Source organism: Talpa europaea, assembly GCF_964194135.1.
Source record: "Talpa europaea genome assembly, chromosome: 7".
NCBI lineage: Eukaryota > Metazoa > Chordata > Mammalia > Eulipotyphla > Talpidae > Talpa > Talpa europaea.
In genome coordinates this window covers 119,659,731-119,676,376 of record NC_140074.1, presented here as the reverse complement: position 1 = coordinate 119,676,376, position 16,646 = coordinate 119,659,731, and the positions used below count along the sequence as shown (strand labels likewise).

The 16,646-nt window shown below is 42.8% G+C and overlaps 2 protein-coding genes across 2 annotated transcripts; both read left to right on the top strand.

Moving 5' to 3' along the window:
- Positions 1–483: 483 nt before the first annotated feature.
- On the top strand, positions 484–5,196 carry KRT40 (keratin 40; the record flags this gene model as incomplete). Its single annotated transcript, XM_084237986.1, has 7 exons — positions 484–930; positions 1,574–1,656; positions 2,193–2,349; positions 3,220–3,381; positions 3,460–3,585; positions 4,390–4,622; positions 5,097–5,196. 7 exons carry the CDS (start codon positions 484–486, stop codon positions 5,194–5,196), a joined length of 1,308 nt encoding a protein of 435 aa, XP_084094112.1.
- Positions 5,197–9,944: 4,748 nt separating this feature from the next.
- Positions 9,945–16,291, top strand: KRT39 (keratin 39; the record flags this gene model as incomplete). The annotated part of the gene is made up of 7 exons (XM_084237113.1): positions 9,945–10,409; positions 11,250–11,332; positions 12,072–12,228; positions 12,831–12,992; positions 13,092–13,217; positions 14,616–14,836; positions 16,054–16,291. 7 exons carry the CDS (start codon positions 9,945–9,947, stop codon positions 16,289–16,291), a joined length of 1,452 nt encoding a protein of 483 aa, XP_084093239.1.
- Positions 16,292–16,646: the final 355 nt, after the last annotated feature.

Here is a 16,646-nt window from a genome sequence, read left to right as displayed (position 1 = left end):
AGTTGCACAAATAAACGGTAGTTAACAAGTAACAATATTAATTTTAAAAAGAGACGTCAATAATTTTCCTTGCACAGTATCAAAATCTCTGGGACTACTGTTTTTCTTATTTATAATGGGTCATGGCTGTAATTACTGATGGGTCAAATTCTCTCCTTTCCTTATTCTGTCAAAAAAGACAATGTTTCTTCCCATGAAAATTTTCTAGACCATATATTTTATCCCACAGGCACATGGAAATGGTGTCCTTATTTAGTAACCTGAAGTTACGTCTCTTTTATGAGGCATATAACTCCTCCTCAACAAATAAACAACACTAATGAAATGTTTATACGTAAACTGGCACAATGATAAAGAAAACATCCGGTGCATTCTGTAAATACCCATTTGGGGGGCTATATAAAAGTCTCAGGTGCATCGCTGACTTTTGGAGTCAGGCGACTGGTGCTTTGCAGCTGGCCTTTGTTCTTCGCTCTGAATAGGATGACTTCTGATTGTGCCCCCACGTGCTGCCCTTCTGAGTCCTGCATCAGGGCTTCTGATTGTACCTCTGCTTCAACCTGTTGCATGGAAACCACATGTCTCCCCAGCACCTGTGCTACACCCAGATGCCAGACCCCTAGCTTCCTATCCAGGTCTTGCTTGGCAACCGGTTACCTGGCACCATGCTATATTGCGAGGAACTGTAACATTCCGGGTATGGTGGGGACCTGTGCTTGGTGCGAGGATGGGGTATTCAACAGCAATGAGAAGGAGACGATGCAGTTCCTGAATGACAGACTTGCCAACTACCTGGAGAAGGTGCATGCCCTGGAGGAGATGAATGCAGAGCTGGAATGCAGGATCCGAGAGCAGTGTGAAGACGACATCCCGTTGGTGTGCCCTGATTATCAGTGCTTTTTCGACACCATTGAAGATCTCCAGCAAAAGGTGTGGTGTCCCATGGCCCTCATGCTCCATCTTGCCAATCTGTGACTTGCATTACCTTTATATTAGAAGAGGCTGTTCTGTGCAAGGAAACCTGGGAAAGGGGAGTTCCCCAAAAGGGAAGGGGTACAGAGGACAGGACACTGGGCCCAAAGTCAGGAATTAGCAGCACTGGCCCCAAAGCTGGTTCTGGTTATCTATAAAATGAGGGAAAACTAGTTTCTGTCTAATGCAACATGGTACCTTGATATAATTTTTACATCAATACTGAAATGTCATCTTTGTAATCATATAATTTCACCTAATGCCCATTTTCTTATTAAATTTTTATTTCATGGATCACATATAATCCTAATACAAACTATTATGGCAAAAATTGAACTGAGTTCAACTACCAAGCGGTATTGCAAAATGTCTTAAGTCTTTAGAATGTCTAAAGGTCCTTAGGTCCTTTTAATTTTTCTCTTTTGGCTGGGAAATAAGCTGGCACCATGAGCGACATGGCTAATGAGAAAAGTAGACTGAAGGCTATTTTACATGTTCTCATAAAGACTTTTAAAAGATAAACAATGGCATAGATGTTCAATGAAGAGATATTTAGTTTTCTTTCAAAGAAACATTTATAACTTAACAACTTATTTCCCAGATCTTGTGCACAAAGGCAGAAAATTGTAGACTTGCCGTACAACTTGACAACTGCAAACTAGCTGCTGATGACTTTCAGTCAAGGTAAGCTGAATATGAAATTGAAAATAATTTATATCCACCCCCCCAATACACACACACACACACACATCATTGGAAACAGTCTCTAAAGAATTTTAATTTTTTTTTTTTGCTGAAATAGCATTGCATCATAACATTCTACGTTTCATGTGTGCATTCTTAAGAATCGACATGTGTGCGCACTGCATTAAATTCCACCACTAAACGTCCAGTTCTGTCCTTCACCATACAGTGGACCCCTTTCACCAGGTTTACCCACCGTACCCCCGCTCCCTTCCAGTTCATAACTAACTGGGCTTACAGTCTAAAAGGTGGCTTTTGTTTTGTTTAGTGCATCTGTCCACTTCTGGGTCTTTATCTAAAAAAGCATAAAATATTTTGTTAGCTAAGAAGGCTTGCAAAGCTCAAGTTTGTCATTAGTGGGGATGTAAAGGCCACTTGGGCACGTGGCTTCCTCGAGTCCCGAGTCATCAGGACCCCCAGACTCCCGGCACAGCATCCAGCGAAGTAAGCCGGCTCTGTCTCTTTTGCTGCGGAAGGTACGAGTCTGAACTGTCTCTTCGCCAGCTGGTGGAGGCGGACATCAGCGGTCTGCGGGGGATCCTGGGTGAACTGACCACATGCAAAGCCGATCTGGAGGCCCACGTGGAGTCTCTGAAAGATGACCTGATTTGCCTGAAGAAAAACCACGAAGAGGTGAGAAAGGTGGCAAAACAGCTGAAGGTCAGCTGCGAGAGGGACAGAGTTAAGAGTTTAGATTTCCTGTTGTAGACATAGCGCACCCTTAGTGTGGGTTGCTTCAGCTGGAACAAATTACTTGAGGCTCTTCCTCGCAGCCCTGTGTCTCCAGGAGTGGATGTGACACAATCCCTGGCTGGGTTGTGTCCTGCCTTTGTGCAGGACGGAACTCCACAAATGGCTCTCCTTGAAGGCTTTATGTCCTTCCTACCTCCAATCCATCAGGTCTGAAAATCAGGCTGCGAAACAGCGTGAGGCCATTTCCAACAGGGAATAAAGATTCAGGCAATTGTTTTTTAATTCTGCATATGTAAACCTTAAAAGTATTTGGTTATTCCATGTTGAAGAAGCTGGCAAAAAAAAAAAAAAAAAAAACCCTGCATGATGTGACGAAGTCTATTTTCCCTTTGGATGTTTGTTGATAATATTAACAGCTGACATCTCCAGACCTCTCTATGGGCTCGGGGCTTCTATAAGTTTCATATATATATAAACTCTTAACCTATCTTACAAGAACTCTCTGGAAAAGGGAAAATCATTATGCCTATTTCACAGATGAAGCTAGGAGTAAAAAGAAATTCAGCTCAGGCAATTTGCATCTAAATCCCACACTTCTCCAACAAGACAGAACTGGGACACCACGGGCATGTTAAAGTGGCTCCCTGTTAAAGTTCCTTCCCATTAAAGTCTCCTATGTTTTGTGTTGATGCAGCGGATGGCAGAACCCATTTAGAATAGGCAGGTTGCAGGGCTTGGGCTGCCCCTCTCCCTGTCCTGTAACACCTCCACCACCACAAGGTGACCAGCCTGACCCGTTTCCACCTGCAGGAGGTCAATGTGCTTCGGGAACAGCTGGGCGACCGGCTCAGCGTGGAGCTGAACACGGCGCCCACCGTGGACCTCGGCCGAGTCCTGGACGAGATGCGCTGCCAGTACGAGTCGGTGCTCGCCAGCAACCGCAGGGACGCCGAGGAGTGGTTCGCCGTTCAGGTCGGCACCGGGGCCAAAACATGTAAGGCTTCCAGAATTCCGCCTTATTTGCATTCTCTAACCTTGTGTGTGTTTCAGACGGAGGAGCTGAACCAGCAGCAGCTGTCGAGCGCGGAGCAGCTGGAGGGCTGTCAGACGGAGATCTTGGAGCTGAAGCGCTCCGCCAACGCTCTGGAGATCGAGCTCCAAGCACAGCAGAGCCTGGTGTGTAAGGGCAAGGCGGCTCTGCTTGGTCACTGAGACTCGACTCGGGCCCTGTGATGGGGCACCCCCTCCCAACCCAAAGGCCAGACCCACAATTCTGAATTTCTAACTTGCAGGGATTACATTTCCTTGCCTTTTCCAAGTATTGCTGTTACCCAGCTAGAAGCAGAAGTGAGAGGTCAGTAGCTGGTATTGTCCACTAGGGTGCTCTAATCTCCTCCTCCTGGGATGACTGTGGCCCTATGGCACCTCCAGACACAGAGAGTAGGACAGAGCAGGAGCAGAATGAGAGAGGGACCCCTCAGCCAAGAACACCCCCACATTCCAGTGGGTTTTCACTCTTGATTCAGGTCAGTTATTCAAGTTCACCATCACATCTAAAAAAAAAAAGATCTTCAATCTTTGCATCCTACCACTCTCCTAAAGCCCCCCAGGGTCACACCTCAAGCTGATCCTTCATTGCACCCCACTCTACCCACCCAGCACTAAGAGTACCATACAGTCAAGTCACATTAACCAGTCACTCCCCCCCAGTGTGTGTCACGGTGGGTCCCACAGAGAGCACCAGGTGAGGGCAGCCGAACATTCATCTTGTGAGGGGCCAGGGCTCATTTGGCCCTGCCACCACCCAGGGAGGCAGGTACAATGCATCCCCCACTTTTTATAAAGCAAAATTGAGGCTCAGAGAAGCTCAGTAGCTTTCCCAAAATCATGTGACTGGATAATGGGAAAACAAAGATTTGAAAACAAGCCACTGGTCCTGGAAACAGCAGCACGGTCCTTGTCACATGCTCTCCTGTACAGACAGAGTCCCTGGAGTGCACAGTGGCAGAAACCGAGGCCCAGTACAGCACACAGCTGGCCCAGATGCAGTGCCTGATCGATAACGTGGAGACCCAGCTGGCTGAGATCCGCTGTGACCTGGAGCGGCAGAACCAGGAGTATGAAGTTCTGTTGGATGTCAAGGCCCGGCTGGAGAGTGAGATCAGCACCTACCGTGGTCTCCTGGAGAGCGAGGACCGCAGGCAAGTGTGCAAGTTACCCTAAAAATCCCCCAGACTCATGAAAAGCCTCACTTAGGAGAATTCTGTTTCCCCAAGATCTGGTCAAGTTCATGCCTCTCTGATATGTTAAAAAAGGAGCATCTTAAAAGAGTGATGAAAAGAGGCTGAGGCTAATCATGTGATGATAGAAATGTTCAAAAATATTCTGAAGCAGTAGAACATTCCATGAGGGCTCTCCCTTTGCTCCTGTTTTCCATTAAAGGGAAATCAGGTAAATACACAGCAAAGTGAAGAAAATATGTAGAACTTTATTCAACTGCTATAGCTTCAGTGAACATGAAGTGGCAATTTGGGTTCCGGGGACCAAGTAGGTTAAAGTCAAAAGTTATTCTGTGAAGTGTTTTTCAGAACATGGTTTGTAGGCAAATTTCGACTTTTCTTTTTTTGAGTTGATGTTTTATCCAGGTTTTCCTTCTTAAGCTTGGTTTCAAAATGATTTTCCCATAGGCTCCCCTGTAACCCGTGTACTGCTACAAGCATGCCAGGCAACACTTGTGAGCCCTGCACAGAATATGTACTTTGCACAGTTGAGAACTGCTATACATGAAGGGTCAAGACAGCATAGCAGATGGGAGATCAGCCTGCAGCGACCTGGAGGGGATGAGGCTCCACTGCGGGACATCAGACTTGAAACTAAGTCAAGAAGTCTTCCATGTCCTAATACTGGCTCCTGAGCATCCCGAGTATATTTCTGCTTTATCACTTACTCTCCTCCCTGCTTATTCATGACATTCTAGGAGTCTTAAAGCTTTCTTGCTCACCTCCAAGCAAGACATAGCCTTTGTGGCTCATTACTTTGCTATAACAATCATCTGATGCCAAGGTAATTGTCTAAATCTATGCCAGTAGTTTGACTTTGTATAAACCCAAATTGAAAATATTTTGAATTCCCCAAATACAAATGGATTAGCTAAGCCATGAGAAAGTCACAACTGAAGCAAATCATAACCTTTATGTTAGCCACACTTTGTTGAGCTATAATTTGATATAATAAAATGCAGCCACTGAAAATATGTAGCCCTATAAAGTTTTAAAAATATACACATGCATGTAATCACCACTCAGATCAAGATGTAGAATATCAGCCTGAAAGTTCCTTCATGTTCCTTCCCCATTAGCTCACCGCCCCCTCAAGGAGGCATCTAACCTGGTAGATAAGTTTTGTCTACTCTTGAAGTTAATACAAATGTTATGATACCATGTGTACTCTTTGTGTCTGATTTCCTCATTTTCAACATGGTTTTGAGGCTCTTCCATATTGTCACTAGTACCAGTTCATACTTTTCTGTGGTTGAGTAATATTCCACTAAACAGTTACGCACAGCCTGTGGGTCCATGCTCTATAGATGAGCAGTTAGATTGTTTCCATTTCGGTGTTATTAAAAGTAAAGCTGCAATAAGTGCTGCCATGCAAGTCTCTGTGTATGGTGACATTCATTTCTCAGGGGCCCACACCTGCATGTGAAATTGTTGGTGTTAGGAGATCCTTTGAGAGAAAGAGATGGATGGATGAATGGATGGATGGAGGATGGATGGATGGATGGATGGATGGATGGATGGATGGATGGATGGATGGACAGCAGACAGGTGGATGGGTGGGTAGGTGGATGGATATACAGAAAAGTAGATAAACATGTTTCTTCCTTTTATTGCCTGCATGGGGCTTACCTTTTCACCTTCTTAGTGGTACATTTTGATCATGAATAAATATTAATTTTGATGAAGTCTGATCTACATTTTATGAATAATGTTCTCACAAACCAGAACTCTCTTAGCACAAGATCATGAAGATATTCTTCCATATTATCTTCTAAAAACTATAAATGTAGTCTTCACATTTAAGTAATTAATACTTTTAGATTGGTTTTTATACATAGTATGGGGTAGAAATGAAGCTTTTTGATAATTTTCTAGTTAATTCAGCAACATTTATTGAAAAGGATCTTTTTCTCATTGACTGGGTTGGGAAACTTTGTCCAAAAGTTATATTTCTAAACAGTATATTCTTTTTTACTGATTAGCTTGCCAGTATCACACTACTGAATTATCTTGATGACAGTAATTTAACCAGATGAATTTATTTCCTCCCATCAGCAAGAAATGCAGTACAATGTATTTGTTATCAAACTGATTTTTTTAATCTGATTGGTGGAAAAATAAAATGACCTCAACGTAGTTTAAATAAATCTTTTTATGAGTGGCAGTAAACATTTTTTCTTATTTTAAGTGCCTTTTATATTCCCTTTCTGGTCATTCTCTGTGGTATAATTGCAAATATTCTTTTCCAGCTTGTCATCTGTCTTCTGATTTTATAGGCTGGGCTTTTTATTCATACACAATTATTTAACAGTAAATATTTCCTTCTCAATTCACAAAAGTACAAATGGAGATTTCTGAGGTGGAGTTGGGAAGACTCTGCTCTCCCCAGCAGCCCCTCTGTCTGGCATCACACTACCACCTCCACTCTCCAGTTAAACCTGAACAGTCACTTGCACTTTAGGACCACAGAGCATGAAAAATCAAGAGTATAAAGTTCTTTTGTGACTGGCTTGGAACTATGTTCATTCGTTGTGCTCAAAACCTCCCAGCCAAAAAGACAGACATTAAAACCCACCCTGGAAAGCTAACCAAAGAGCTGAGGCTCAGTGATGGGGAGGAGTCCGGTAAGAAGCCAGCAGGAAGAGAACAAATGGAGAGGCTGTTTCCTTTCTTAACATCGAATCATTATTGGAAAGGCCTTCAGACTGCAAATTTAAAAAAATAATTCAACTATGTTTTCTTTTGGCACATTTATAATTCCTTTTTTTTTTCACAATTGGATATTTGATCTATTTGTAATTTTCCCTACTACAAGGCATGGGATATGATTCCAACATTCCCTAAACCCCACAAGTGATACAGAATTGTCCCCAAACTACATGGAGACCTACATGACAGCAGGTCTTTCCCAAATGATTTTAAATGTTACATTTTTCATAGAATAAATCCTAATCTACTTGCAAGTCTATTTCTAGACTTCTTTTCTATTCTATTGAACTGTCTGACTATACATATATCAATAGGCATGTAATTACTGAGGCTTTAAAATACATTTTAATATCTGAGAGGATGAATCTCCTTATAACCTTTCTTTCTTAGCATTTTCCTGGCTATTCTTATTTTTTCTCATAAAACTTCAGAACTATCTTGTGGAACTGAAGTTTTAAAAGGTGACATTTTAGGAGCATCTCAACAAATGTATTGGGGTCTAAGTTAAATTAGTGTAGAGATAATTGATATTTTTATAATGGTGACTGCTATATTTCATTCCAAGAACATGATACATCATTCCATTTATCCTAGTTGTCTGCCCTCATGCATAGTTTAACATTTTATTCAAGTAGATTATGTATCATTTTAATTTAATTTATTCTTGCATATTGTATATTTGTTAATTCATTCTTCCTTCCATTGTGTGAATAATTGGTACCCAAAGATGTTTGCATCTTATCTCTGGATCCTTTGAAGTGTTAGACTAGATGAAAAGGGGAAGTCAGGTTGGTGATGAGCTGACCTTAAAATAGGAAGATTACCCTAGATTATCGGAGGACTTAAATATGGGAGAGGAACACAGAAGAGCCATATCAGAGTGATGCTATGTGAGAAAGACTCCACAGGACATGGCTGACTTTGAAGGCAGAAGGGCCCATGAGCCAAGGAATGCAGGCAATGTAATGTGAAGAGGCAAGAAAACGATTTACTCCTGCACCTCCCATAAAGGATTGGCAACAAACAACTTCCCTAAAAAAAGGGCTGAGTAAGTATTCCCCAGAAAGAACACCCATGCTTTTCAACAGATCATATTTCTTTTTAATTTTTTAAAAGATTTATTTATTTATTTGTTTGTTTGTTTATTTATTTATTTATACAAGCACTGGGTACATTCAGAAGCGCAGGAGAGTGAGAGAATTCACCAGAGCCAGAGCAGGGAACAGAACAGGCAGACTGACAAAATACACTGCTGAGAGGAGCAGCGGGCACGGCAGGAGAGGTCTGTCGTGCCATGTGGGACCCTCACTGGCAGCCAGGGATCAAACCAGTGCTGTAGAGGCTGCGGGCAGCTTCGCAGCCCAGAACTCAACCACTGCGCCACCAGGGGAGGCCCAACAGATATATTTAAACAGCAAACTTAAACCAACATCACAATAAATTTTTATCTAGTGTAATGCCACAAGCAAACACTGAACACTAGAAATATCATAAAATGTGGACTTTGAAAAACAAACCAGAAGATAACCAATCTTTCCAAGAAATTTCTTGTTGGCAATCCAACCCGACCAGGAAAGCTAAAACAGAAATCTAGCAGTCACTTTTAAAAGAGCCTTATTTGGGCCTCCCCGGTGGCGCAGCGGTTGAGCGCTGGGTTGCGAAGCTGCCCGCGGCCTCTGCAGCGCCGGTTCGATCCCCGGCTGCTCCCCGGCCACCGGAGGAGGGTCCCACATGGTACGCAGACCTCTCCTGCCACCCGCTGCTCCCCTCAGCAGTGTACTTCGGTCCTTCTGCCTGCTCTGCTCCCTGCTCTGGCTCTGGTGAATTCTCTCACCCTCCCGCGCTTCTGACTGTACCCAGTGCATGTATAAACAAAACAAACAAATAAATAAATAAAGCATGCCTCTATAAAAAAAAATAAAAATAAAAGAGCCTTATTTAAGAACAACATTTCAATCCATAGTCACGTACCAACAATGAAAACAGGAGACTCAGTTGGGCAGACCAAAATAAAATACTGATTTCTACATTCGCCAATAATTACTAGATATTACTAGTTTCCCTTTTCCAGAGAAGAAAGGAAGAGAAGGATGGACTTGTTCCTGGTCAAGCTCATTGCCAAGTGGGGAGGTCAACAAGGACTTAATGAACTTAATCGACTCACACCTGCTTAATCATGGATGTTGTTACAACTGTGACGACAGATCCTTTTGAAGACGTAATGTGAAGCTCTGGACCCAATGACAAGTAGTAGTTGTGATGGGTAATAATTTAGTAACTGCCTACATGCACATTTTTATGAGACATTTTAATGCTCTTCTCAGACAAATAAAAAGCAAACTAATGAGATATTCCTATGGGACATGATATAAACATTAGAAAGGAAAACATCCTTCCTGCTGTGACACCACCTTGAGGGAAGGCTATATAAACACTTCAAAGAGGAAATGCCAAAAGGCTTAGAATTTAGACTCAGTCGGAGTAGCTTGAGCTTTCATTCAGTCCGGAGGACCACAGGCTGAAATAAACGAAAGCTGCGTACACACTATGGATACCAATGGCTGTGCAAGTACTTCTTCTTCAATTCCATGCCAAAGCGGTTCTAGGATTACAAATTTTAGGACCATGTCTTCCAACACCAGCTGCCAGCATGGTGATGCTGAAGTCAACAACTGCCAACCCACTGGCCATGTTCTAAGAACTCCCCAGCCCCAGGGCTGCCAACCTATGCCTTATTTCTGCCTCACACCCATCTGCTTAATAAGAAACTTGCATGCCCTTCTACCTATGGGTGACTGCAGCTCTTGTGGTGAAGGCATCAACAGTAATGAGAAACAGAGCCTGCAAATCTTGAACAATCGCCTTGCTAACTACCTGGAAAAGGTACGAACACTGGCACAAGAGAATGCCAGACTGGAGGGTAAGATCCAGGAAGAGTGCAACAAGGAGCTCCCTGTCGTCTGTCCTGATTACCTGTCCTACTATGCTACCATTGAGGCCCTCCAGCAGAAGGTAAGCTTCTTAGAAACCGGAATTGTCAAGTCATGAGTTGGCAGTCTCCAGGCACTGGCCATTCGTTCAACTTTGGTATTTTAGTTGCTTTTATGCTGAAAAAATGTTTTGTAGAATAAGAACATCTCTTGAATGAAATTGTCATCTTCAGACAATGTTAAGGATTTTATCACTTTTCAGAGATGCACTCTGCCATCATAACTAGACAATTTGGGGCTAAGATGTAGTAACAACCTGTTGCTGCCATTTCTTTCACAAAAATAAGTTAACAGGGATCTGAGACAATAGATTTGGTTTTAATGTGTTCCTAAAGAGTGTGTATTCATTTTTTCCACCATTACCATCGATTTCCCCTTTTATGCTTATTTCATCATCTCCAAAATATTTAGTTTCTTCCCATATCAAACCTAAGCTTCCTATTCAGAGGGATATGTTGCTACACATGCTGGATTTATTCACTTTTGGTTAGTCACTAAATACTTACTGAATGCCAACAATGCACCAGGCATTATTCTAGGCTCTGGGGAAATACTGAAAAACTGAAAAGTCCCTGCCCGTATAGTATTTCTATTCTAGAGGACCTTGGCATGTTATGCAAATTTAGCATGGATCTTACATTTTAACAGTAAAATATAAACAAAAGTTATTGAAGTAACTTTTACGGATCTTTTAGGAAAATAATAAAAACTCTGCTCTTTCAAAATCCCCCAAACTTCCTCAGAATAGCTATGAAAACCCTACCTAGCCTGTCCTTGCTCATTGAAACATGCTCAGGTCCCTTGGTTTATAAAGGAGATGTTGGTGTTTGTCTCATTTGTGTGTACAATTTCTTAATTCTAGATCTTGTGTGCCAAGGCTGAGAATTCCAGACTGGTCTCACAAATCGACAACACCAAACTGAACGCTGATGACTTGAGAACCAAGTAAGCCCACCAGTACTGTGATCCAGGACAGAATTTCCCCTGCCTCTGACCCTAAATACCCCCAATAAGATGATCCTAAATCTACTAACCCTCCCGCACACACTGTGTCAGCACCCATCCAGAAAAGACCTTCACACGCAATAAAGGATGGAGTTAATAACCACTCACAGGTAGCTTCTAACATATGAGTCCTTCTAGTTTCCTGCCTACACAACAGCTCAGTAAAATAGACAGGGCTAATACATTGTTTGCCCATTTAAGGTGAGAAAACTGGTTTAATGGGATTCCGTGACTCATTCAAAGCTCATACAAGACTGAATCCAAACTTGGACACAAGTTTTCTAACCTAGTGCTCTTTCTGCTTAAGCTGTATTGTCTCCTAGGGCAGAGGAAGGAAGATAAATTCCTTCATCTCAAAGAAAAGCAACATAGCATCACTCTGACTAATTTAGGAAAAGTAATTAAAAGGTGATGTTTATCAAATGGTTTCACTCAGAAGAGAACAAACCCACAATTGAAGGAAAACCCACTGGCCATGTTCTAAGAACTGCCCAGCCCCAGGGCTGCCAACCTATGCCTTGTTTCTGCCTCACAGCCAGAATATTTCCATGCCCTTCTGCCTACGGGTGACTGCAGGACAGTCAACAAGAGACCCAGAGGAAAAAGCAGGAGTTCCACGTGGCTTGATTTACACCATCTCTACCTTTTAAATTTTTTTTTCTGTGTCTCATTTTTAAAGGTATGAAGCTGAGTTGTCCCTGCGCCAGCTAATGGAGGCAGATGCCAACAGCCTGAAGCAGATCCTGAATGCCCTGACCCTGGGCGAGGCTGACCTGGAGGCGCGCGTCCAGTCTCTGAAAGAGGAGCTCCTTTATCTCAAAAACAACCATGAAATGGTTAGAGAAGGGCTAAGAGCATCAATACCAGCTAAATCCCTAAAAATACCATTAAGTCCTTTGAGATGAACTTGACGGTAGATGTCCCCAAGCTCTACTACTCTGCGCTTAGGCTCTGGAGGTACATGCTGCTCAGAGTGTCTCATAGCCACAGCACCTTAAGTCTCCATTGTCCCAGATTTTCTGGGAGAAGGAAGCAGCCTAATTTTCATGTCCCCACAGTTTCCCCATCTTTTTGCCACAGACTCTGGCACTACTGGTGCAGGTCACGATTGGCGTCATGGACATGGTGGTCTCCATTGTGAATTCCTCCTCCATGCACTTCCCTGGAAATGATCTCAATGTCTTAAACCCTGATCTTGCTGGTCAATTGGTTTTACTTTTGCACTTTGTTGAACATATTTGATCACATTTGGTTACATCTGAAAATTTTAAGTCATTTTAATAACATCTCAATGGCACCTATAAATCCTGCATTCCTTTATTGTAATATTTATGTCAGACACAGTTAAATCATTGCTGTTAGACTGAAACAAAAACACAAGGGAGTCATCTGTTCACCATATGACTTTGTATTCCCTCTCTTTGCATTCTCTCTCTAGGAAATCAACACCCTGCAGAGCCAGCTTGGGCACAGACTCAACATTGAAGTGACCGCTGCCCCTTCTGTTGACCTGCAGCAAGTTCTACAAGAAATGAGATGTCACTATGAGTCTATCATGGAGACAAATCGCAGAGATGTGGAACAATGGTTCAATACACAGGTGGGGTGAAAGTGTCACCATAAATAAGCTGATATTGCATTTCCAGGGTCAAAATCATGCCTACCTTCCTGATGGCCATGGTCCCTGACTATGTTTCAGATGGAGGAGCTGAAGCAGCAAGTGATGACCAGTTCTCAACAGCAGCAGAGCTGCCAGACGGAGATCATCGAACTGAAACGTGCCAAGAACACGCTGGAGATTGAACTACAGGCCCAGCATCGAATGGTATCCGGCTCAACAGGGGTGTCCGTGGCCCCTGACCCCTGTGTGTTGCATGTTTCCCAGACTGTGTTCCTTAGGGCAGTGTTTCCTCTGTTTATTAAAGGATCTGTAGCCCAAAAAAGGACATTATGGTCAAAAAAGCCTGGGAAATGCTGGATTAAGCAAAGGCTACACCACATGCCTTCCTGCAGGCCATTAATAAGTTGATATGTGCTGTGAATATCCCAGCATGGGTATATGGCATCCGGCATTCCAAAACTTATTTGATGGAGGCAATAATGAGCCACAGAATATACTTTGGGTAACACTGAAAGAGCATTTTATGATGTGCAGGAATTTTTCACAAACTATTATGCTACAGACTTAGAAAATGATCTTATGAAGGCAGAGTGGGATAATTTTAAGCTTATTTTATAGATGAGGCACAGAGAGTGAAGGTGATTTTCCTAAGTCAAATCCAAGATAAGTTTTATCTCATCTGTTTTATAGATAGAGACAACTGAGATCCTAGAGCTTGGAGTCACTTGTCAAGCCTCACAAAGGAAATGACTCTGAGCCAAAATTCAGATTCTGAGTCCAGAGCTCCCTCCTCTGTCTTTGCAATAGCTTGCTGAAGTAGGAATTATGTAAATGCTCTGATCTGAAAGGTGTTAGGAAGACCTTGTCTTAAAGTTGATTTTGTCACCATCTAGTGACATGACTGTGGGCAACTCATTTAACCTCTTGAGCCTGGGAAATGCTGGGAAATGCTGGATTAAACAAAGGCTACACCACGTGCCTTCCTGCAGGCCATTAATAAGCTGATGTGTGCTATGAATACCCCAGCAGGAGTGTGTGGCATCCAGCATTCCAAAACTTATTTGATCTTCATCTATAAAAATTGTAATCATCTTACAAATGATTCCATTATCCATAAGCTTATAGGATGATAGAGCAGGAAAGAACTTTAATCACCAAGATTTCAGCTCTTATTTTACCCTAAAGAAATTGATCCAGTGAGGAATTGTTGGCTAAATGTTGCATCTTTCCATTTTAAACTACAAACACTCCTAGAATGAGGTGGCATGGTGATATGTTTTTAATATCTGGGTATAAAAAAATGAACTGGTGTATTTTCTTTCTCGCATAGGTAGAAGAATGTGGTAGGAGATTACCAGGTGATTAAGAAAGAGGAAGAGAAGTAAAATCTAAAAGGGGGGGGGGGGAGAGGATAAAGGGAAGCAAGACTTAATACAGTTGATCATCTTGGTTTGGGATATATTCCATTTAGCGGTAACAAGAGGACTTGGAGCCTCATTGGTATCTATTACGAGACACCATTGTTCCAAATGCTGCAAATCACAAGTGACCTGAGCTTGACAGAGTCAGCATCATAAATGCTACTTTCCTTCTCCATGGCAGAGAGACTCCCAGGAGTGCATGCTGACGGAGACAGAGGCCCGCTACACGACCCTGCTGGCCCAGATCCAATGTCTGATCGATAACCTAGAGGCTCAGCTGGCAGAGATCCGGTGTGCTCTAGAAAGACAGAGCCAAGAATATGAGGTTCTACTGGACATCAAGAGCCGGTTGGAGTGTGAGATTGCCACATACCGCAGCCTTCTGGAGAGCTCTGACAGCAAGTACGTAACATACCGTTGTTTATGAGAAAGGTGCTCACACACTAGGTGCTACCACAGGCAAAGGGAAGAATGTGTTTTGATCTTCTTGCCAGTGATGGGGGGCTTGAGATGGAGGGTCCCTCTACACTGTCAAACTATGGCATTGGGTGGCCTAAAGTGGTGACCTAGCACAGAGTGACGGTTGTGGCCTAACTGATTTTGAAGAACCAACATACCAGGGTAATGACTGTTAGTTTGTTTAGCTTCTTAGAGTTTTACAAATTACTGGGGGGAAAACAGTGTCCTCAAAGGTGAACATTCCCTGGCCACTTAAAGCAGAGTACATATGTGTGGGTTTCAGCCTCTTTTTTTTTTTTTACTAGAAGTTGTAATGTTTTTAAATGATTAAAAAAAAAATTAACCAACCCACAAGGCACTGACCTTGAGAACAAGCTCTCTGAAATGACTGAGTTTCCAAGCTAACGCCCCAAATGCAGGCTGAGTTACAATTGCTAAGCAGACCTCTCTCCTCAAATGAGTCAGTGAATTCTATTCCCATCTTTCTCTTAATTGACATGCCCATGTACTACCAGTACCAGGTTAACTGACATATCTCTCTGAGGAGCTACAATACACCAAGTGCCTTGAATTATCAAAGAAAGATAATGTTTCCCAAAACAAGTTCCTACAGTTCCCTGTTTCTAACTCCAGTTCTCTAAGGATTTTTCACTCAGAGAGCCCCGAAGGCACTTTGGAGCTTCCCAATAAAACCATTAAGGACACTCCCCTAGATCCACCAGTAGTATCTGACTAAATCATTGATAAGGCAACTATCTAATTAACTCGTTCCTTATCACTGTGGATCCTGCATTAATCCAATTATACCCATTCTGGATATACTGAAAAACTAAAGCTTGGCGGTTACCTGACTTACCTGAGGTCATTAGCTGGTAAATGGGCCCCACCTATTCTTTGCTGGTGTGGTGCTTTGCCACAAAGCTACAGTATCAATTTAATGCAGCTTACATAAGTAATGTTTCTGTACCTGCAATGTGGCTTTCTCATGGACTGGTCTGATTCATTTTCTCCCATTAGTGACAGTACAGAATGAACAAATGAACATTGGAAGTACTTGTCTTGAGTCACCCATGTTGACAATTTGACCACCACCATTTTTCTCCTTAGCCATGCTTGCCTTCCCTCAATTACAGGGAAAATTCTGTTTTTTTTCCCCCTAGGCTTCCCTGTACCCCATGTGCTACCAACTGTGAGTCTTCCACTTGCACACCCAGTAAGACCAGAGTCATGGAACATGCAGCGCCCCATGGGAGACATGAGTCCTGCAATCCCTACAGAGCCCTGTCCCGGTTACTGGTTAAAATCTGCACTCTCACTGAGGAGTTCCAGGATGGGAAAGTCATCTCTTCTTATGAACATGTGCAACCTTGCTACATCACCAGACTTGCCAAAGTCTAACATCCCAAGGTGATGAAAATGACCCTCATTCATGAAAGAGAGGCCAATACTTGCTCCTGCCAAAAAGGTTTAAGAACTCCCCAGTCCCTTAAGGTACTTAGTTTCTTACTACTACAGCGGGTCTCCATTGCTAGTTAGAGCATCTTTCATTCTGCTCCTTCCCTAAGTCGCTGGTGCCAGCGTGATGATAAAAGTCACTTCTCTGGAAGCTCATGTGGCACTTCTCAGGGACAGGCACCAGGAAGGTGACCTACATTACCTAGCTCCAAAGGTGATGGGCTGGTTTCTCTTTTGTTTACTCAGGTCTTGTTTACTTAGTTCTTATTAGAGCCAGTCAGACGAGTTTGGGGATTGA